The 24,075-nt window shown below is 41.8% G+C and overlaps 1 protein-coding gene across 1 annotated transcript in view; it reads left to right on the top strand.

Moving 5' to 3' along the window:
• METTL24 (methyltransferase like 24) overlaps nt 1-24,075 on the top strand; it is a 44,097-nt gene that overhangs the window by 8,007 nt on the left and 12,015 nt on the right. The window contains exons 2-4 of the mRNA XM_062488733.1: nt 11,422-11,520; nt 15,293-15,432; nt 21,079-21,307. Coding sequence (XP_062344717.1) covers nt 11,422-11,520; nt 15,293-15,432; nt 21,079-21,307 — 468 coding nt within the window. The remainder of the gene's footprint in view (nt 1-11,421; nt 11,521-15,292; nt 15,433-21,078; nt 21,308-24,075) is intronic.

The raw sequence follows: 24,075 nt of genomic DNA, 5'->3' as shown, positions 1-24,075 counted from the left end.
GCCTAGGGTAACAGATGTTAGCCACAAAACTCCCTCTCATGGCAACAACTGGGTCAATTTCAGCAGGAGATGGAAGAAATGTTCCCAGCTGTTTATGCTAAGTGGAAGGGCTTGGATTTTCAATGACATGTTGTTCCCCCATCTGATCTTCTCCTCCATCTTCAGTGGTCTTGCTTTTGAATGTGCCATCAAGTTCAGGTGCCCCCAGGAAAGGCTCTGGCTGCAAATGCTCATGAACTGCACTGTCAGAGAACGGGTGGATGGGGTCCTTGCTGATCCCTTGAAAAGCATACGTCCTGGGTATGGTTGTAGTGGAACCCCTCGGTGATTATTTTGCTCTCTTATTGATTTTTTGTAACATTTGAAAACTAGTGCTGTAATTTATGTCCACACTGACACATGTATAAATAAAATAAATAAACCTTTCATTGTGTCTTTGTGTAATGATAAATGTAGTAGTTCCAGCATCTGTTGGAAGACAGAAATCTTGCTTCTCACCAAAGTCTTCTCCATTTGCTTTGCAGACTGGAACAAAATGGCTTTGCAGAGTTCTACAAAAGTCAGAACAGAATCGTTGTGACTTTGTAAATCCCAAATCTGGGGTACTTGTGAGAAACATCATTCCTGCTGTCACCTCTCCCCATCATGCAATGGGGACTTCTCTTGTCTCTGGCAACGTAGGACCAGGACGACTTCGCAGTGTGACATTGGTTTTTGAAGTCTCTTAGGACTGTCAGGTCAAGCCAACTGATTGAGCTTTTATATGGAGGACCTCTGGGTTTGCATGCTTCTGGAAGAAAGAGCTAACCAACAGCTCATTTAACAAGTGACCTGTTGTAACCCACTGAAATGTACTCTGGGTTCCACTTTCTGGTGGATTTCAGATGCAACTTCAGGTACAGTACTGTGAGTTCTTCTGGAAGAGACACAATTCTAGGTTCTTTCCAGGACTGACTTTGTGGCTTCTGCAAACTGAAAGAATTGAATCCTCTGCCCTTCTTGGCATGTGGAAGACAAATTTGTGGGCCTTGAGAGCTTAGCTTAGCTTGTAGGCAAAGCCTACAAGACCCTGATAGGCAACATGTCTGTCTTAGGGATACTGCTAAAAATATCTTCTTGCTATTAGTGTTGATGAGGTAGGGCCACTTTTTGAGTGTCAGATAATCAGCTGGGAGCTTCAAAGTCAGTGCCCTTTTTTAGCATCCTCTTTCATATTTTACAAAGACATACTGTTTGAAATGCTTGGGGAAGAGATGGTAATGCCTATAGAGATGGCATTTAATATTACAAAATATCTGCCACTTAGAAGCCTAAAAATGATATGTATCAGTTCCAAATATTTCCTGCTCCCTGCAGAGTGGACAGCAGTAGTGAAGGAGTGAGATTTATCCAATAGATAAGCACCACAGGGTAGGAGCTGTCTGAAAAAACCACAAAATTTTTAGTACTGGTGCCCTGTTTCTTTTTGGGATTTCCTCATGGTTGTTCTGCAGCACTGAAACTTTCAAAGAAATGAACTCTGTTTCATGCTGAATAGGGTGAAGCAACAACACTGTGTTCCTTTTCCTTCCCTCTTTTGAGAAAATTAAACAAGAAGCAATTATATGTCAATTGGTTGCTGCTGAGCTGATGTGTTTCTTCTTCGTTAAATGTCTTGATTAATGGTTTGATCTTGCAATTATTATTCATTATGAAAACCGTGGGAATTCTGGGTGCATCATGAGTTCAGGGTCAAACCATGTAGTTTTTCAGTACTTTATCTGTATAACGCTCAGAATTAGTGATAAAACATTGGAAAATATCCTTGATTAGAGGGGATGTTACATATTTGCCCAAGCCCATCCTCCATGGGATTCTGATGCTTTGTTCTATATTTTTCTCGAACAAAAGATATTTCAAATTTGTGTGGTTTGAAATGAACTTGACTTTCTTCTCTATAGATTGGAAAATAAATGTACCATTTTGTACTTAAAATCCTAACAATTTGTATGCCAGCTGTTGTTCCCTTTCTAGACAGAGGGAACTACTTGCCCAACACACTGTTTTATTTTATTTGGAAGACTTTTACATAGCTCTAGACTAAGGGCACTAATCCATAACCATATTTTAAAAAAGAAAGGGAATGTGTTTAAAGCTAGAATACGTGTCATTCTGTGAAACTCCATTATGTAATGCTTTTATTAAATAAGTAGTTAAAGAAGAAAAAAGTGAAGTTTGGCTTTTTGAGTCTTCCCTGGCTACCCAATTCGGCCAAGTGAACTGATGGTGGGTTGAAGGAGCAGTACCCTCGGTACCTGTTGTAAATACTGTCTATCTTACCTTAGGGTTTTACCCTCTGAAATCTAAATACCTGTAGAAGTTACTCAGCCTTTTGGTTTACCCATGGATAAGAGTTGATATTTGCTTGCTTTATGAGATTATAGACGTGTAGTGACAAATACTGCCCTCTCCTGCTCCCTGGGCACTGAGGGTTGTCCTGGTACTTATCCAGGAGGGGAAGATGAAGAGGAAGGGGTTTTCTGGTGCTTCCTATCTCCCTTTAGTCTAGAAGTTGTAGTAGACCATTTCTGTTTAGACATTTGCCTTCCACTTGGATGAGAGAGAAGACTGCACAAGTGTGAAATGCTCTTATTTGTTTGAAAGCACTGGTTTTACTCTAAAGCACCTTCTTTTTCACCAGTTCTTAGCCTCAGGCAGAGGCTCTGAAGTCAGTGGATGGGCTGCCAGAGGCATCCCTATATGTAAATCACAGAATGCTGGAACTTGCACAAAATAAACTCAGCTTATCTGGCTAGCTGAGTATTTACTGATGAATTCTGCTTGTTGCATTCTGTGGTTTAAATATTGCAGTGAAGTCAACTTAGAGGTAAATAGCTTTTTCCACCCTGTTGTATGGATTATGACATCTCCCTATTTCTCAGCCGGAGTACTTCAACTAAAGCAGTTATGAATACAGGCTGAAACCACGGTCTTGCCTCTGCTTAGCAGAAACTGAATTTGACAAGCAGTGACCAGTAGTTGCTCTGTTTCTGGCTGTTATCCTTAAGTGTTGGCAAAGGCATACGGGCACTCGAAGGAATTCAGCTGATTGAGCTGCTTAAGCAGTTTTGAGAATTTGCTTCCATAAATTTTAATCTGTTCTGGCTCCTGGTTTTATCTCCATTAGATATATTATCATGCTGTCAGCCTCTGGATAGTGCTGGAATGCTGCTGCCCAATTTATTTATTTTATTTTAGAACCACAGCAAAGAAATCTCACTTGGCTATTCTCAAAGCTGTATGTCTCTTAGAGTAAAATAAATCTCTCTTCTAATAAATGTGTCTCCCATATGTTGCTGGGATTCCCAGTGGCAGAGCTGTTAGTCTCTGGTGACCTTTGAATATCTGAGGAGAGGTTCCCCAGTGCAGCACTGCCCTTTCCAACCCTGCAGCCCCCAGATACTTTGGCTGCAGTGGATTTATTCCTCAGAGGTAGTGAGGAATGGTAGTTATGCTGTGTAAATTATGAATTAGATGTAATGCTTTCTGAATTCATAAGTACCCACAAATTAATATTTTGGCAAGTGTTCTGAAACCCTGCTTCCTGTAAGTCCCAAACCTGCACTCTGAGTGATGGTGAATTTACAGGCTTGTCCACAGTGCTAATGTAAACCTGGCAAGTGAGTTCCCAACACCTTTTCCTGGGGAATTCAGGGTTACTATTTGAATTAATTGGAGCATTAGTTCACCTAATGTAGTTCCTCTACAGATCTGACTTCCTCATGTTAATTTTGGAAGCTTCTCTTTATTTCACCAAATCCATGTCTTGATTCTTAAAGTGATGTAAATTCTGTCACTTGAAGTCAATGGCGGGCATGCTTTTCTTCTGTGCATGCTTGTCTTATGAGACAATTACCTAGGGGAAAACACACAAACCTGAAAGTATAGTTGGAGAGAGCTTGAGTGTGGGTTTTGTAAGTGAAACGCAGAACCTCCCAGGGCATTGAAGTTGTTGGTGTTTTTCATGGAGATTGCTAGTGCAGCTTGCCTGCAGGTAAGGGCAGCAGTTCCCCCCAGAGCAGTAATTTCTATGCGTGTGGGAAATGAGAAGCAAAAGGAGCAGAAAATAAACATCAGTATTAACAGAAGGAAAGCAGAGGTGAAATGCTTGGTGATTGCTGCCTTTTTCAGGGGTTGTTATGTATTCATGTTCAGACTGATTTGCTCTTCAAGAGTGAAGACTCTTGGTTTCAATTACCATGCAATGAGTCAAAGCTTTTCTAATGAGAATTGAAGTCAGAAAATAGTTTTCTTCATTTCAATGTGAAACTTTGCCTTTTTTCCATTTCCCTGCTAAGTATAGGAGTTTTACTTACTGGTGCAAACTGCAGCCTTGTGAAGCAAGTGCTGATAAACTACCTTCAAGTGGAGCCCTCTGGGTGATGTTTGGAGTTTCCTGAGTTGACTCTTGCAGCACTCACATCCTGCTCCCAGGCAGACAAATGTGTGCTGCGCTGCAGAGACTTGAAAAAGATGATGCACAGAGAGTGAGGAGCTAGAGGAGACTTAAGTGCATCCTAGACATTCCCTCCTCCATAAAATAAAACACACACAAACATAGAATTCTCCATATATGAATCATGTTGGAAACCCATTTAAATTTAAGACACACACTCATTAATGCAGAAAGCACTTTTATCACGGGACTGGTTTCCATAGGCAGGATTTACTTCCCTGAGCAGCCTTCCTGCATGGGGAAACCAGACTGTATGTATGACATGTTGCTTGCTTATCTTGACACAAAGCTGTTTTTCCTCAGCCTATTTTTCCAACACCAAATCTTTGGATAAGATCATGGGGTGGATCCTCCTGGAAGACACATTAAAGCATGCTGAGGACAGGGAGTTGTTTAGGCACAGCCAACATGGCTGCCTCTGAATTGGAAAGGTATTGATTTGATGGATGGACTGATAGATGGATAAGGAGTTGGTTATAGTCAGTGGCTCAGTATCTAAATGACAGAGCAGTACTGAGTGGTGTCCATCAAGGGTCTGTACTGGGGGTTTATTCTGGGCAACCTGACCTAATGGAATGTGTGCCCCATGGAAGTGGGTTATACCTGATGAGATTTGAAGGTGCTTTCCAACCCTGACCATTCTGTGATTCTGTAACACACTGCAGATTTTTTACTCTGGAGTTTGCCTGTGGGAGGGACTCCCTTTGTGGCCTGCTCTTTGCACTGCACCAATGTGGTGCATGCAGAGAACAGAGCAACAAGGTATGGAGAAGGCTGTGTGCATGTGTGCAGTAATGTCAGAGATGTCTCTGTCTTAGATAAACTCAGAAAAGTAGAAATGTGGAGAAATAGATTTCCTGTATTAATATTTTTTCCCAGTTCATCATGGACTTTGTCCAATGTGTAGAGGCTTCACTGTTGGAGTAGAAATTCTCAGTTTAGGTGGCTGCAGGACTAGGTGTCAGCTGCTTTTCCCTGTAATTCCCTCAGTGCCTGGTGCCTCACGGGGAGCCCACTGCTTTTCTCTTGATACAGGCACACACATACAGAAGAGGAGTGTATTAGCAAGTTTTGCACTATGGTTTCTTAAGCAAAAACCTCATATGTTTAAGAAAGCCAAACTGCAAAGAAAAAAAATAAAATAATAGTAATATGAAAGAGAAAAGAAAGAAACAATTCAGACATATAGGGGTGGAATATCTATAAAGCCAGTTGTGTTGGAAATTAATTCACTCAAAGCTTTAAATATGAGTCAGTCACTTTGTAAGCCTGTGTTTCAAATTGCAGCTTACTGACCCTGTGTGTGTCCCTGCTACTCCTAAATTAATGATGTAAGGTAGCCCGTTATTACAAGTGTGTCTTGTGAGCCCTGGTGGTGCTGGTTACATTTAGCTAAAGGGGACTGTATGAATTGACCTTTCTCAAGAAGGTCTGTGCCAAGGTTGAAGGTGTAGTTGTTCTTTCCTACTGATACCTCTGCTTTGAGGTGGAGTTTTTTTACTTGTGCCACATACTACTGCTCCAAACATAAAACATTTGGAATTATTCAACCCTGCTGAAGAATGAAGTGCAGCTAAATGTACCTTCAGGCTCACAGCTAAAGGGTAGGCTCAGCCCTCTAAAATGCATGTTTCTCTGCAGCATGGTGTGCGTGAATGTCTGGTCTGGGGTTTCCCTTCTATTGAGGGTCTGTGGTGTAAGAGTTCCTGAGCCCATCCTTCAGGCTTCCTTTGCAGATCATGAAGAGACATGGACTTTTCCAGTGCTTGACTCACCTTACATATTTTATATCTACTCTCTAGTGAGATGAATCATTCCCTGAAAGATCCTGCCTGCCTTGTCTGTCCTGTCAAATAACTTAGCTCCTCAACCCACTGTGGGAGCTTCGTTGATGGCTGTCTGCATTCACCAGTATTTCTTCCCTCCTGGCTGTCCCTGGGAGTCACCCAGCTAATTGCCTCTGAGATGAAACGTGGGTGTTCACGAGGGATTCTTTGCTGCTGGAGCTGCTCTGTGCTGTCAGCAAGAGGAGCAGTGTGCCAGGTTTGTCTGCCTCCATCCTCAGCAGCCCTCCCACTCCCTTTAGCAGGTTCCGCGCTGGTCGCGTGTCCCTTGCGAGGCGTTGGCGTGTCCTGCAAAGCCAGGGCTTGTGTGGGCTGCAGCACACAGCTTTCACTGTTTAGGGTACTTTGGAATTGAGGGAAAAGCCCCCAACAGTAGGACCACAACAAGCTAATGTGCTTAAGGCCACAGGTGCTTGAGAGGGACCACCAATTTACGTCCAAGCTCTGTAAATCGTATCTGAGGACAATCTGTTTGCACAAGGGCAAGCCTTCAGGAATGCAGTCTTAATAAATTTGCCATGCAGATGTCTGATATTATGCAATCTGAACCTGAATCCCATGTGTTGCCTTTCAAATTGGTAAAACCTCTGCAAAATTTCACCCATGAGCAGGTTCTGTTCTGCTGACTGTGGTCGTATACAGGGTGCAGACGGAATAATTGGAGATGAAGATGTGTATGTCATTTGTTTCTATGGCTAGCAAATATTTATGGTTCTTGATGGAATGTATTGCCACAAATAATTTCCACTCACATTTGGTCCTGCCTCAGATGTAAAAAATTTAATTGTTACATGACTTAATTGGAGGATTTGCTTAAGACATCTGTGTATATATTGACAAGTCCTTTGTCTCTTCTTCGGACTCAATTGACTGCTTGGCAGGGCAATGGGATTCCTGAATTTTTGTTTACAAAAATGGCTAATATGTTTCTGAATTTTAATTGGCTGATAAAATGGAAAGAGATTAAAAGGGGGAGAAAACATCTACTGAGTTTAAAAAGATGGAAATACAAAAAACGTACTAGCTCCCTTTCACATGTAAGCAGAAGGGAAGGAAAGAGCTGGGCTTTTTGAATTAGTGCACTAAAACTAGGATTGGTCTGGAAAGAATTTAATGATTTGTGTGTAAGTTCAGGCTGGAAAAACCAAACATTTGGCAGACCTACAATTTTAGACCTGCTGGTTTGTGAGCCCTTTGCACATTTTGATATAAATTTTATCCTATGATTTCAGATTTTTAGGACAGATTTTAAATGACAGTCCTTTAAAAGTGTATCACATATATACTCCAGTTTATTAAAGGATTATCAAATGACTATCACAGATGGCTATGAGGGGAGAAAAAATCTAGGAAAATGTGGTCTCCAGAGAGAAGTCTCTGAGGATTATTGTCAGATTGGTCTGAAGGAAACATCAGTCCTTATCCTTAAGTGTGAGGTACCTGGAAGAAAAAAAAGACCTTCAATGCGTCCTACTTTTCCTAACACAGCAATAGCATTGCTTTAGGATTTTCTTTTCTCTGTGGTTATCTCATGTGGTGAAAATTTAGACACCACTCTGAACAGCAGTTTCAGAATATCCATTACCCTTCAAGAGAAGCTGAAGTTAGTGTCTGACCAGTGCTTGTGATAAAGTCTTGCTGAAGATTGATTTTTCTTACAATACTAATTTCAGTTATTGTGTCTATAAGTAAAGCTATATACAGAGGGATACTTTAAAATATCAAGTATGATTTTTTTAAGTGGCATTGTAACTTTCCAGGTATTGTCATCTTTTTATATTGTGGAATATGGGTATGTTGATGTTTGGGAAGAGCAGTCATGGTGTCTGGTTGGATGAGTCCTTACCCTAGGGACAGAGCACACCCATGGTGATAGGCAAAAATGCAGATTGTCTGAACCCATTTCCTGGCTTCTCCTGGGCAGCCTTGGGAGGTCTGTCTGAATTTCATACCCAGAGCTGTATAATCTGGGCTGCAATAGCTCCTCTGCTCCTCTTGCTGTGAAGTCCTCTGTGAAAGGAGCTGCTCCTCATCTTGTTTGTTCAGCAGCTACAGGGACCTGCTCTCAGTCATTCTAGAGATTTCCACAATACAGGTGGGAAAATCCAAATCATGATGCCACAGCAAGGTTCGCTCTGGGTAAACAAAATTGTGAAGTCATGAGAGGGGAAAACTCCCCAAATAAGTATTATTTTTTATCAGGGATAAACCTGATTTTCACAAAATATCTGTTGAGTTTATTTGAGAGGGCTTACACGGAAACACTCTGAACCAGGCTGAAAATTACCTGGAAAACTATAAACAAAGGCTATCAATTTGCCTATGGAACAGCTCCTTCAGGAGGATATTTTGTGTTCCTGAACGTACCCAAAAGTCATCACTGACATTTGTGAGTTACCCTCTAGGGGGGTGCACCCTCTCTGAGAGATGTGTTGGATTTTCATCCCCATCATCTGTGAATCTTATGGTAAGGCAGCTCCTGAGGTACCCTGTAGGGGTGTTAGGAGGTGTTAGGAATACAGGACATTCTGGTGTGTTCATTAGTGAATGGAAGTAGGCTGCTGCTTCCCAAGGAGCCAGGGACCAAGTGTGAGGTTTGAGAAGCTATTATTCAAAAGCATTCCCGTTAAACAGGAGCCTCGGGTCTGATCTCTGTCACAAAATTTATGTAGTGCTCCTCAATTTAAAGAACTATACAAAAGCTTGATCTCTTTCTGTATTTTCCTTCCCCCCCTATTTTTTAGTGAAACTGCTTTAGTAAGTCACTGGGGTTTTTATTTCATTTTCATGTGTTTATCAATAGTCTGGAGTCAGTGGGAGGGCAGTTTATCATCTTTAATATTTTGAGAACCCAAGTGTAAGCTGCAGTGGCTCTTGGACATTGCACTCTGCTGAGGAAGAACCTCATTCAAGTGGTTCATTATAGAGATTTTTTTTCTTCCCTGTCAACTCTGTGCAGAAGGAATTCTTGCTGAATAGTCCACAATGGCCACCCTGCAATTCCTCTATTTAATGAGCTACTTCTCACACAAGTAGATTTCAGAATAACTGGTCACAGATGTGTAGGTATCTGGGTGGTTGGTGGGGTGGTTTTTTTTTGGTTTGGGTTGTTTTTTGTTGTTTGGGTTTTTTTTTTTTTCCTTTTTATTTTTCCCCTGAAAATGGTTGTCAGTCTTCATTTTCATTTCAGCTTTCAAGCCTGTTGAAACAGCAGCATTCCTGTCATTGCAAACGTTATTCAGCCGTGTGAACTGTGACTCATTCTGAAAGATTACACGCATTTCCCTCCCTGGTGTGCACCTATCCTCCTGCTGTTCACTGTTTGCAGGCTGCCTGCTGCAGGCAGAGGTCAGGGGGACATGCTGCTGCAGAGCTGGCTTGCTAGCTTGCTTCCAGGCTCATGCTGTGCAGAGTATAGGAGTCCAAGTTTGCTGCAGGCAGGAAGTTTCAGGGTGAGAAATTCTACTTTTGTCTGCTTCTGGGGAAGAAAAAAAAAAATCTCAATATTCTTTCCAGCATGTCATTACAGTAAAAAAAAAAAAAAAAAAAAGGTAACAAAAAAACCCCCAACCCAAAGCCCACAACAACCTGAAAAATAACCCCTAAAGGAACAATAAACCTCATACAGACCTCCTGGCTGACATTTACTGTAGACTGTGTTTACTTAGGCTGCAAAAATATCAATTCATGATACCAGCTCAAGGCAAACGCCATCTGGTCTGGTGGTCCTCTTTAATAACCTTCCTTTTCTAATTTTACCTTCTCTTTCCTGCATTCCTCTCTGGCATCAGAGGATCCCTGCTGTCACCATGCTGGCTCTTCTCCTGGTGCCACAGACCAGTCCTCTCTGGGGGCTCAGTGCCTCACCTCATTGATCTTCCTCCATCCTCTCCAGCCAATTGCTATCTCCTACCTGTTTTCCAGGGCTTTGTGTGACATACAGTCCTGTGGGAATCCCAATTGGGTTTCTGGTTGAATTTTATTGAATGCCAGCATGAGCCTTTGAGGGAGAAATCCCATCCTGTCCATTATGGAAACTCAGTTAACTGAGGATGATTAAAGAGAAGCTTGATACTACCTGCCCAGCTGTAGAAGTAAGTTATGGCACCTGAAGATGAAAAGCCGTGAGAAATCAATCTTGATTTAGTACAACTTAACAGCGTGCTTGTATTTTTATCTACTTGAGGGCAAGAGATGACAAGTCTAAACTTCCCGGCGTGACAGAGGGCAGAATTTGGAGAAGGTGGCGCAGATGGGAGCACAGAGCCCTGTTGCTCTGCAAGCACGTGTCTGAAAGACCTTTTATGTCCCACTCTATGTGGGAAGTGTTTCTGGAAAAGCTGACAGGATCCCTGAGGTTCAGAGCTGAGGGAGCACAGAATGCACCCACCAAAGCTGCTTCCTTGGGGCTATGTAAATGAGGAGTGGTAGGGCTACAGGCAGCCACACATATTTTTTCAGGGAAACAAAGAATTCTGGTGTATCTGTCAGGCAAGCGTGGGAGATGAAGAGGACTTTTCTCAAAGCCCACAGGAAGCTTGTTTTAAAAAAATATCTAGATCTTAAAAAGAAAACAGGTTGCTTGCAGGGGTTTCCTTTGGTGATTAGTGTTTGCAATCCAAGTTCTTGTTTCAGTGGACATGCAAGCAGAGATACCTGACAGACAGGAAATTAAAATGATTATCACTGTTTTCAGTTGTTTTGCTGTCAGATTTGGTTATTTAGATCTTTGTTTTCTTCATGCATTTCTCACAGCTTACTTGGGTGTCCTAGAATAAATGGGCTAACACATTGGGTTTAACCTGGATAACATACAATAATAAAGAATGGGTTATCCTGGATGAGGAGCACTTTATTTCTCAATTACCTGCATTTGCTTTCAAAGGTGATCATTATAAATCATAGTTAGTTGGTTTTTTCATTGTAATTGAAAGCCTGCTTTATTCTGAAATGTTTTTCATGTGTAGACAAGCCCCCAGGAAACTTTTAGTTTGAAATTAAATCTCCTTGGTTTATTAGTCCTTGTGATTTATGTTTGCACTGCCTTTAAGGTGTTTTTTTTTGTTTTGCTTTGTTTTACAGACTGCAAGATGGCACATTGAACTACAACCATGGGCAAGTCCAACCCCTTCCCTCAATTATGAGGCCTCAAGGTTCCTAAAGTACATTAGCACTTCTCAGGTAGGTTTTTTATTTCAGTCTCCATTTAGAAAACACTCTGCCTGGCACAGATTGTTCCCTTGTATCTAAGGAATTAACCTCACACCAAACTTTTTTGAAACTGATTTATTTCTAAAGTTGCTTAACCTAGCACTGATAGTAAACATGAATATAAAGGTCAAAATACAGGTCAGAAAGAATGCATTATTTCCATGTTATTTATTTCCAAATGGGTTTGTGTCCTGACAGAAGTATGGTATGACTGAAATTCTAGATGCGGTGTTTCTCTCTCTCCCCTCTCTCCCTCTCAGATGGAAAAATACAGAGCACTCTGTATCAAGAGAGTGTATTCAACCACTCCACTTCTTAGTAATAATATGATAACCAGGCTCATTTGACTTCAAAAGGAGGCAGTTGAGGTTCACTGTAAAATGTGAACAAGGCATCAGACCCTAACTTGGACAAGTTGTTTCAATGATACCAATAGAATCTTGATATTTTCTGTACAAAAAAATGATGGCCATAGAAATTGGTGGGTTTATGTGCTTTTTACAATATAGCATTTCCAAATCCAGATTGTGTTGATGGATACTTCCAGCATTCAGAACACATGGAAATTGGACCATCATGTCTTAACAGAGGCATCACTTATGCACAAGAGAATTTGCATGTGCAATAGAAAAATGGAAAAGGTGCTGGATGATCAGAATTCCAACAGGGCAGCTGCTTTTGGTACCCAGGTCTGTCAGCAATTGTATACAGAGATGACTGCATCATTACTTACACTGAGGAACAGCAAAAAGCCCCAGCTGCCAACATCGCTGAAATGTCATTCACGTATGAAATTCTTTGTTACTGCAGTGCTTTCAAGGCTGAGATTAATTTGAAACACCTCTAAAAAAGAAGATAACAGGGTGTCCATGTATTTGCCAGCTTGTGGGTACCCCTGGATAAATTCTAAATAAAATGACATTTCTGCTGCTACTCATGCCAGCACTGAGAGGGCAGGAGGCAAGATGATATGTGTGGGGACAGCAAGAGATGTGTGTAGAACTGCTTGTTTTGTTGTACAGAAGTTTAGACTGTGGCAGACATATTAAGTTTGGAAACATCCTTCATCTCAGTGACTTAATATACAGTGGCAGATGCTGCTAAACTCCACTAGTTGGGTCAAAGCCTACAAGGACATCAATTAACAGAGAGTTTATTGCTTTTGACACACTCAGCAAGAAGTTTCATTACTGAAGTAACTGACCCTGGTTGGGGGAATAAGCATAAGTGAAAACAAAAAATGAGAAACCCTGTTCCTGACCTGGCAGATGGTACAAGATGAATTAACACCATGACTGGTATGAGCACTTCTGAAAATGGCATCCTGCTTATGTAGATAAGCATGGGATATAATTTTCCTTGTTTGCTGAGCGTCTGCTAATTGCTGTGCCTAAGTTCAGCCCCATGCCATGAGCGTAGAACAGCTCAAACTTCTGGAGCAGGAAGGAGCAATGTCAGCAGGGTCAAGGTGTGGCCAGAAAAAGCATTTTCAGTGGTGGTATTTCATGATCAGGAGAAGCATCTTTCTTGTGCTGTTTTTTGTATGATAGTAGTGATCAGAAGCCCTGAACAAGATGTGAGCTCAGTGCATCAGAAAACCATGCAACAGAGTGATGATGGTGCTAAAGGCAGGTTCAGGGTTTGATTTTTGCTTGGGTTTTATTTTTTTAATTATTTTTAGTTGCTGTTGTTGTTGTTGTTGTTTGGGGGATTTTTTTTAAATATAGCAAGAGCTATTCAGTAGCAAGAGCTGTTAAAATTGCTTCAAACTCTGACTATTGTAATTGCTCATAATGCCATGACTCAATTAAGTGGCAGCACTGCAGAATCTTAGTTTTCTGTAGAGAGTACATTATTCTTCTGTGTCTTAAATTAGTGCTTATTATTGCAGTGCCATTTATTCCTTGATTGTTATGTGACTAAAGGGAAATGGGTAGTGAGGTGCAGTGCAAATCATTGCTTAAAACTTTGTGAATCCTGGGAACAGTATGAAGAGATGCTGTATTTGCTTTTATGAATTTTCCATGGGAATTATGAGCCAAGCAGGAGCAGGGAGGTGGTGATGCAGTGTGCAGCTCTTTGAATGTAAAGCTCCAGGTAACGATCTTTCAGAGCATACACATCTTAAATAATGAGAGTTTTATTTACGTATTATAAGGTACATGGTGGAGTGTGCCTGCCACATTAAAGGCTGGGTTCCAGGTTTTACTCTCACCTCTGTGTAAAATGGTTTCATTTCTGTGGTTCCAGGTGGGACCAGAGCTGTGCTTTTTAGTTTGTCTGAGAACCAAGCCTCTGCAGTCTGCTGTAGAGGAAGGAAAGGAGCAAGATGAGAACAGTCTGTGCAGGACTGATATTTAACCTGTCTTTGTCCTTTCCACCATTTCAGTTGTTGCCTTTCTGACAATGTCAGCTCCCATTCCTGCAGCTGGGGCTGGTACTGGTCCCAAAGAACAACTTTTCATCATGATGGCTCAGCTTTGTTCCTGCAGCTCTTCTCAGTCTTTGCTTTTTTACCTGCGTGGTAGCAACCTGTGCCCTGCAACCCCTGATTTTGATGTCTGGGCTGCATGGCTTGAGAAGCCCTTCAAGAACAAACTGTGGATGCTGATGCTGATGCTGGTGCAGAGAAATGCAGCCTTTCCTGGGCAGAATTAGCCACAGCTTTGGTGCTTCCAATTCTGCTCCCCCCTGCCTCCTTGTCACTGCTATGGTGAGAGCTGTATGAATTGCACCAGCTCTCCATTGACTGCACTGCTCTGGCTCCTGTGTTCTGGAAAGGGTGCAGCACACTCCAGCTCTGTACCTGCTTTTCCAGAGTGGACTTGGAGGAAGAAGGTGTAGTGGAATGTGGTGACCTGAGGGTGAAATGCTGGCCTGAGCTGCTGGGTGGACAGGCAGAGCTGGTGCTGCAGGCAGGGGCTCCTCTTTAGGGTGTCACTCACAGGGCCATGGCTTTGCTGGCTTGGTCACTGTGGTTTGGCTGTTACAGGCTGCTGCTCAGCTGCTGGCGAAGCTGACTTCACCCCTCAGTGACTTTTGACACATCCAGGTTTCTGATGAAACCAGTGGCTTTTCAGTCTTTGCTTTCTTGGTCTGTACAAGGGATTTGACTTATGGCGTTCCTCCCTGCAGGCTCCATCTCTTCTTTTGCAGGGTTTTTCTCCTGGCTTTAGACTCTAGATGTCCAAGCCAGCTCAGCATAGACACACATGCTATGATTCCTCTGTTTAGTCACACACTTGCTTAAATCTCTTTGTGGTTGGAGAGGGCATGTGTTGGGGTAATGGTTAAATCCTTTCTGGAACGGAGATCCAGGACACTCTGAGCAGGGTACACGTTGCAGAGACACTGCAACTTTGTAATTACAGTCTTGATTTTAACATTATTCAGGATGCAGAATCCGCTCCAAGGTTTGAAAAGAAAAAAAAAATTAAATGAATGCTGAAACATCTTTTCCTTGTGGAAAAAAATGAATTTGGGTGTAGTACTAATGCTTAATTATTTGCTTTTCAAACTGCATTGCTCTCTGGGGAATTATGTAAGCCTTAAATTTCACCAAGCGGAACAGACAAACAAGGAAAAAAAAATCATCAAATCTTTGTAGCCGTGTATCTGATCGACAGAAAGACTTAGATGAAGCCGATGAACATTTTTCTTTTTTCCACTTCTCCCCCTGAAGGCAAATTAAAAACAAATTAAAAGTTCTCTCTTAAAATGAAATGCCCTTTGATTTCAACAGATTACATGTGAACACATGAACCTGAACAGCTTGAAAGGGTACTCCGAAAGCACAAAAAAGCCCTGGTCAGTCTGTCTTGATGAGAGGTTTAGCCTCATCCATCGAATCAGAAGCAAGCAATGCCGACTCTATTCACTTGGGTAAGTGGTCTTTTCAAAAGATAATAGTTTCATGGTGAGTAGCTTCAAAAAGCCCTATAAATACAACACAGGCTGCAGCAAGGTTATCTTCTAAAATATAAACTTTGTTCAGGTCTCTTTATCATGTGTTGATGTGCTTCTGTGAACTTTATTTTTAGGGAAAAAAACCTTTCTCCGTGAGGGTCTTTATTTGCCTTCCTAATATTGGTATGAAAACAAATTGCTTGGTGGTGAGTTCTGAGTGGTAGTTCATATAGAGGAAGATGGAGATCAAAAAGAGAAGCTGAGAAGCCTGCAGCATCTTCCTGGAACAGAGATGACTTGCATATCTGCCAGGGATTTCAGCAGCATTCTTTATGAAACTCCATTAACTACCTCTGGGTGAACACTTCAGGGGTGACATGTGCCAAAGTGATAAAGGCAGCTGTGGCTTTACTTTTAAATGTTTGCAGTGTTTATGATGTTTACAGCACTTGAGAGTGAAGTTTTCATTCTTCACAGAACAAATGCTTTCAGAAGTAGCAAAACCACACATGCAGCCTGTTTCTCTGCTAATAAAACATTCTGTTTCCCGGGAGGGTGGGGGAGGTCAGTCCTCAGAGAGTGCATCAGGCCATCAGCACACAGGTGCAGTAGGAGAGCAGTCGCTGGCATCTGGAGCTCATTTCACACAGATCATCTCGTAGAGCTGCTTAGTAAAACTGTACTTGCTGTCCTGGGAGGCAGCTTTAGGTTAGAGGTGTATTGAAAGGCTTTGTCTTGCTTGAACCAGTGCAGTTTATTCCTGTGATTTTTGCTGCTGTAGGTTTACAAAAGGTGGATAGCAAGGAGCCACGCTGGGGTGGCATTTCTCAGCCATTACTGCATGGCAGGTAACACCTGCAGTGAGTGTGGCAGGGAGGCAGTGTGCCCCCTAGTCAAAGGGAGTGGTCTTGGTAAATTTGGGTGGGTTTATATTTTGATTGAGTTTATTTGAGCTGTAAAGATCCAGATTTTCTAAGAGGGAGGTGGTCTCAGGTTTTGTTCAGCCACCCTGCTCTGTGGTAGAACAAAGACATGCCCCTTAGAGGCAAATCACATATACAGAGAGAAGATTTCTCTTGGCTACTGTTGTTTCTTATTTTTTGAGTGTTCTCTGCAATGCATTTCAAATTATACTTACCTGGAATTAATGCAAGATAGAGGCTTACGGGATTTTTTTTCTTCTCAGCTTTTCATAAACCTATAAAAGTTAGGAGAGATGCTGTGTTACCCCCATGCTCAGTACCAGACTGTCTGACTGTAGTACTGAGTTATTGCCTGAGGGCCCTTCTAGTAGTCAGTAGGGAGAGGCAAGCACATTCAGGTGGAAAATCAGCTAAGCTAAATAGCATTCTGGAGCTAGGTATAGCTTTCCTTTGATTATAGTGGAAGTCTGGGACAAGGTGGCTGCTGATTTTAGATTTGGGAAAGTACTCAAAGTTCAGTGGAATTAACCTAGACCTTGCCTTTCAAGCTGCATGATCATTAATATTAGACCTGAACTCCTGTGTTGATGTCCTTTTTCCCTGTTGTTAAAGATCATGTGTGAGTTGAGAACGGTATTTTTGTTGAATTGTCCAGTAGGCACAACACAGAGTTGGTTTAATCTGTGCTAGGAAGTGCAAATTAAACACAAAGCTGACCAGTACTGAGATATTTTGCTGGTGGTTTTGAGCAAATCTGAGCTAGTGTGTGTGTGTACCAGTGTTTTATATGTGGTACTGTTCTGTGTATGGTCCAGGGAGCATGAGCGCCAGATTTTCTGCAGTGATGGAACACTAGGGCTTAGCAGAGATTGAAATTGAGGTCGGCACTCCCATCAATCATCAGATACACACATGCAGTAGGTAACCAACCAGGATGCATCACATGAAACAGCTAAAAAATAAAAGGGAAATACTTGAGGTTATGGAGAAGCACTCTTAAATCCACCAGTTTATTTCTGCAGCCTTTGGAGCTTGTTACTGCATAATTCTTTCCCTCAGACTCATTTCCTTTAGTTTATGACAGACAGAAAAGTAATTTTGTTCTAAGGCAAAAATCCCCTTCAAACATTTTTGTCATCTCATATGTTGCATAAAGAGCAAATGGGGAGCAGCTGCTTCCAATGAAGAGCATTCTCTGCGGAGAGGATGGATGGAGGACAAATGTGAAAGTTCAGTGGGAATGTTACTGGGAATCCTGAATTAAATCCATCTAGCATTAAAACTTGAATAAAACATGCTGCTTAGGCTTTTCCTCCTTGAATGCTATAGAAGAGGTTATTTGTGAATGGGAACGAGCAGTGTCTGGAACATCTGGGGATCTTTTTAGATTAGTATTAGTTGCTTCCACTACTGGGAGGCAGCAATGTTTTTGCTTGGGGGACAGGATTTCCCAGTGTGATACATAATTGCAATATGCATTAGTGAGCTCTAGTTATTAGTGCTAAATCTGCTTAGATTAAACTAAGTCAGTTACAAACACTGCAGGCAGGCACTCAAGCTGGGATAACATAAATAAATAGGATTTCAGAAACTTAGCAGCAGAGGTTTAAAGAGTCTTGTTGCAATACAGTATAAATGCCATTTCAGGTGCATCCTAAAGTGTATGTAGGAGCTTTAGGATTCATACAGGTGGTCCTTCGTTTTTTCCTGAGCTGCAGAGCTCAGTTATCTTCCTTTGAAAGAGAGGGGGAACAGAGAAAAGGGAAGCTGGACCTTAACTTGCATGTGTTTACAGCTCTTTCTTGTGGTTGCTGTGGGAGCTGGAGTACCTGCAGTTTTCAGGCCGGGTCAGCTACAGGTGGCCACTGGAGCTGTGCTGGAGCAGACAAAGCAGCTTTTGTGCCACTCGGTGCTCGCTGTGCTGCCGGGTGATGCACGGTGTGATGCTTCATCCCGTGTCTATTCTGAGTGCAGGGCTCTGTGCACTGTGACCCTCTGTGAACCCTGGGAGCAGGGAGCAGCCAAGGGACACTGCTCCCCGCTGTGCTGTGCCGTGTCCGGGTCAGCGTCGCTGCCCTGCTGCCGGGGGAGAGCAGTGCCAGCGAGCCCTTCCCTTCCCTTCCCTTCCCTTCCCTTCCCTTCCCTTCCCTTCCCTTCCCTTCCCTTCCCTTCCCTTCCCTTCCCTTCCCTTCCCTTCCCTTCCCTTCCCTTCCCTTCCCTTCCCTTCCCTTCCCTTCCCTTCCCTTCCCTTCCCTTCCCTTCCCTTCCCTTCCCTTCCCTTCCCTTCCCTTCCCTTCCCTTCCCTTCCTCACACACAGCTGGGGACAGAAGGTGCTGTGTGTGCTGCTGGCAGTGCCCCTGATCTGTCCCCACCACAGGGCACTCTGTCACCGAGCTCCCTTCTCCCTCACGGGGAAAACAGGTCAGCTTCTTCGGCATGCTCTATTTTGCTGTTGATGGAAGCAGCAGCTGCTCTCTCCTAAGGATGAGGAAAGGCCTTGCCAGTCTTCTGTGACCTTCCTGTTAAAATCATGATCCCTTTTGAAGTCTCACATCTTTCTTTAATTAACTATACCTTTCTTAGGAGAGCTAATTTCTTTATCTTTATCATACTGCATTATCCCTTTGCATGATCACAGGTGGGCCAGGCATTTTTTGAACCATTTCCTTTGGAGAAGACCTTCTTTTCTCTGCTATATATTTGTTGTTACTGAGTCTCTCTTCAAGCATAAATTTGAGCTGTTAACTAGAGTAACAGAAGATACATCATGCCTGTCTTAACTTTCATCTGTATTTTTTTTTCCTGTTTTCCACTACTGTGAAGCTCCCTTTGCAGTCCACATGAGCAGCAATCTGTTTGGAGGCAGCCTGAAGTTTGTCTGCACCAAAAGCATCTGGCCCTCTGGATTGTACCAGCTGGCATGGTTAGAAGTGTGTCACAGACAGATGTGGCCATCGGTGGCTGGTGGGCTCACCACTAATGCTCTAACTGTACCCAACAATTCCCATGCTGTTCTTTTTTAGCCAGCGTCTCATTCCTAAGGGATTACACTGGTCTTTGTCCATCACTGTCCCTTCTGTAGAAAGCCACATGCAAACAAACGTGTCGATTCACTTGGTTAACTTCTGAACTTTTTTCCTAATGTGTGTTGAATGTATTAAAAGAAAACTCTTTTCCTCCCACACAGCTGTATGGGTTGGAATCCTGTGAATTAGGGTTGCTATTAAAAACACGCTAGGCTATTTTTGCACACCCTGTTTCCTCCTGTTTTCCCAGGGAAAGGGAGGATGGTTGAGGAGAAGACAACTTCCTAGGGTGTTGTTACAGTGTGTTTAGCCAGTATTACAACAAGTTTCTTATTGTATTGGTAACTTCCGAAACAAATGCTCTTCCACATGTTATTTCATGAGTTGAATTAATTTTATCTTATCCATATGTCATCTGTGTAGAACATTTAGTGCTGGCCTAATGTTGTACCGTAGTGTGTGACGTGATTTAAAATGTGTCATGTTTCACATATTGATGCAAATATCCAAAATTATTTCAGAGCCACACCATTGCTTAGGATAACTGTGGTGTAGTGCAGCATGTGCTCTGTTAATACATCTAAGAGTCATGGTCTGTGCACAACACATAAATGCTATGCTGTTAGTACAGAGTGAATAATCTCAGTTGTACAATTTTCAGTAAAACTGATTTTAAAAAAATCTGAATTCTTTTCTCAGTGCTACATGTATGTATACCAAACAGCTTAATTTTGTTTAAGTTTAATATTAAGTGCATGATTTGAATTGCATTTGGAATAAGCTTGGAGGAGTAGGAATGAAGAGAACATCCTGTTTTATGGAGTAGGAAAGACCTGTGGCTCAGATGTGTGATTGCAATGGTAAATACCAGGGTTTTTTTGTTTTAGTGCACCCTGTGTGAAACACTGGAGTGCAAGAGGTGGGAATATGTCACAACCTTTTAAAACACATCTTCTCACAGAGGCAGGGACTGAGACTGCTGTACAGTGGGGTTATTGATTTTTCTTCTTCTTTGAGGTCTTCACCCCAAATTAGTAGCAATCTTTCTCTCGTCTATGTAACAACTGTGCTACTGTTGTAAAGTGCTTATTTTTAAATATGCTTTTTTTTTAATCTGTGTCTTCCTGTTCACAGAGAAAGAGAGGTGTTTTGTTCTTGTATCTTATCCATACTGGTGGTCACTGTGGGTCACGTTTGTAAAAAGGTGACAGATATGCTGTGAAACATGCCAGATTTTTACAAAGTAGTATTGCATAAATTTAAAATGTGTTTTCTCCTCTGCTTGTGGCTTGGTTATTGGAAGTTTGTGCAGCAGGGACTAAGGAAACCATTGCAAACTTCTCAAGAAAAAAACAAATTGAAAATAGAGAAATATATATAAGCATAAAATATTAATATGAATAATGACAGCACAAATGTTTTAATGTCTAATTTAGTTTAGTACAATTTTTTTCAACTTCTGAGTTAAGGAAAAGCTCTTTGGGAAAGTTACCAGCCTGCCTAAAAGTGGTTTAGTTCTTGCCTAGAAAGGAGTCATTAGTTCTAATATTGCTTTGAGCTTGAATTTTCTTCAGACTTAGTTCATCTTCAGAACATCCTACTCACTAGTAGTTCTTTTTGCTGCATTAATAGTTACATTTTTTTTTTTTTTTTTTTTTTGTCTTTTCCATAGGCTAGGCAACGATGACACCCAGTTTGAGCTCAGCATGGCCAACAGTGGATGTGAGGTGCATCGTTTCGACCCCAGCATCAAGTCAGCACACATTCAGGAGGGCCGGCACCTCTGGTACCATCGCCTCTCCATTGACTGGAGGGATCCCAACCCAGCCATTGCAGCTCATAAACTTCACAGCAACACAAAGAAGCTGGGCACAGTATTGAATGAATTTGGACATCAGAAGGTAAGGAAGGACTTGGGTGTCAGGTTTCTGGCTGCAGGGTTAGGTGTTGGGAAAGCTCCACATCTCCCTTCTTGCTGCCTGAGGGGACCATGCACTCTTCCAGGTCTTCTCCTGATAATGGGTTTTTCTTCAGCAGTACTTGTAATGCATTTCTTGTAAGTGTGCCTTTTCTGTCTTGCTTTCTCTGTGTGCTGAAAGCAGCTACAATGATTTTAAATCCCATACCATATATCAAATACTTTCTTTCTCCTTTTACTGTCTTTTCCCTTGAACTATCTGGTCACATTGGGTGCTAGCAGATTTAGTCCTGTGAAAGTACTGCTCTTTGCCTGAGTATGAAAACTAAACTACTCACACAGACAAGTTTATAAAGAGAAAACAATATTTGCAACAGTAATTAGAAGAGAAGATGTAATGGATGGTTTGTTTGCATTTTCAAGGTCACTGTTCCTAATTACAGTCCTCAAAAACAAAAACATCCTGTTTTGAAATTGGCAGCAATCTGTGGGGTGTTTTTTTAGCATTTCCCAGTTTGTTTTTAAGGAGCTATAAAGACATCAGGAATCTTCAAATCTCAAATAAATGTTGCCATAATACATTTCAGGAAGTTCTTAGGTTGCTTTTAAGAGAGTTTTTCCTTCAGGGGATATACAAATATGAATTCAAATGCTAATATACTTCATTGCCTGCAGTTAGTTCTGCTTTTCTTTGTTTTTTAAGAAATAGGCAGCCTGGGCTAAGGAGGAGCTCTTCTGTAGGATTTACAAAGCAAGCAGTGCAATGTTTGGTTTGTTATTTAAAAATGCAAGATGTCCTTTTGGTTCACGTTTTACTTCTTAAAAATGTTTTCTTTTGGTTCAGCTCTACTGACTGGAACATTTTGAAGATAAGAGCAGAAGAAAGGAGCCTTTTCCTTCTTCTTTCTAATCATACTGTTACTGTACTAGGCTGTGCTTTAGTGAAACATATGGGTAGACAGAGAGATGGCTTTTCTTTGATGTGTGCCTTGCATTATTTTGATTTTAAAAGAATTAGTCACAGGAAAAAATTATTGACCCAATCCAGAAAAAGTGTACAAGTCTTGTGATACACCAGACTTACTGAGGTCAGTGTCAGGTTATCATGGTAGAACAGAGTGGTTGTAACACCTTCTGTGAATGAGAAGGATGTAGGGATGAATTTTGAGTGTGAAACTTTCTGAAAACAGTGGGCTGGATGGCAGCCAAGGAACATAATGCACACATAACACATGCAACCAGGCTTTCCTCTAGCTGCATACATATGACATGGGATTTGGTTAAGTGTTTTGGTGCATTGTGAGCAGTGTATAATGCCTCTTGCTCTGGTAGTGTCTGAGGAGCTCCTTTGTGCAAAGCTATGGCTTAGTGAGTTAAGTTGGGAGCTGACTTTCTCCCAGTGGGGATAAAGGTGTTACACACTCTAAGACTTTCTGATGTTTTATATTTGTGAAATACCTGAATGGGCTGACTGCACTCACATTTTTCTGTTTAGGTTTTCTTTCAGTTAGAAGGAAGGCAGCCTGAGAAGTTGTATATTGCATAGAGACACCATTATTCTGGTGAATGTTGAGTGGAGTGTTCCCCCAACTGAATAAATAAGTTAATTCAAAACAGTTTCACAGAATATTTTCCAAAATACTTTTTTTCAATTAGAAAATTAAAACATGCTCTCTGTCCTATTTTTAATTTAAAAAAACCCTTCCCCCTACCCTCAATATTGTTCCGTTCCCACTTCAAGGCAGGAATTCCAGGCAGCTGCATTTGAAGTTAATGCCTCATTTTATCCATGCTTTTATTCTTTAAGATTTGGGACTTGATCCAAGATTCTACAAGTGACTGAAACTATTTCCACTGACGTTAGAAAATCAGGCTGATGAAGACTACACAGACAAGATCTCCTGTAGTTCTTGCTGTTGTAGTCTTGAAAAGAAAACTTGCAGTTTGGGGGTTTTGTGTGCAAGAGAATCAAAAGAACTTGGGTGGCCTCGTTTGCACCCTGACTCAGATGAGAGCACACCTGCTATTCTACAGGCAATACTGGGACCTCATCCACACCAGGGAAACCCATCCTGATATTTTGGCAAGAAACACAGACACTTTTTTGGAGTCAGAGTGGATGTGAGAAAAGATTAGAAGAACTTGATCTTTCTACCTGGCTATGTGGCAAAGCAGTCCTGGGTTCTCTGAGGAGTGTAAATAGCCTGGAGGCAGAGGACTTATCTAGTACTATATTAGGATGTGGCTCACAAAGGAAACATGTAGTCAGAGTATTTTTGGGAACTCTTAGAGTGTGAAATCTCTTAAGCCCTGGAATAATCTCCAAAGGATGTCATGGGAGCCTTATTTCCTGATATACAGATCTAAACTGAAAATTTACTGGTGTATCTTCTGAGAAGAGCAATATTTCATCAGCTACAGGAAAGCATAAAGATGTAAAAATCGATCTTGCTCATCTTCCCTTCTCCTTCCCCCCTGCCCTCAACTTTTTTGCTGAACATGCACACTCTGTAGTGCACTCTCGATGAGCAGTGGGGAAAAAAGGGAGAAAGCCATTGAGGGACCATGATTCTTATGGCAGTGGAGTTCAGCTTTATGAAAGCTTTCACTTTTCTATTCTCTAGCCACCTTTGGGGGTGAGGATGCTACAGTGCTGGTGTTTCCCATGGGTTAGTGATAGATGAATGGAGAGGTTCCTTCCTAGGGAATTGTTGGAAAATTCAAGTCAGAAGAGAACTTGAATGGCTTTTG

The sequence above is a fragment of the Cinclus cinclus genome, chromosome 3 (assembly GCF_963662255.1).
Source record: "Cinclus cinclus chromosome 3, bCinCin1.1, whole genome shotgun sequence".
In the NCBI taxonomy this organism is placed as follows: domain Eukaryota; kingdom Metazoa; phylum Chordata; class Aves; order Passeriformes; family Cinclidae; genus Cinclus; species Cinclus cinclus.
This window is presented reverse-complemented; position numbering and strand designations above follow the sequence as displayed.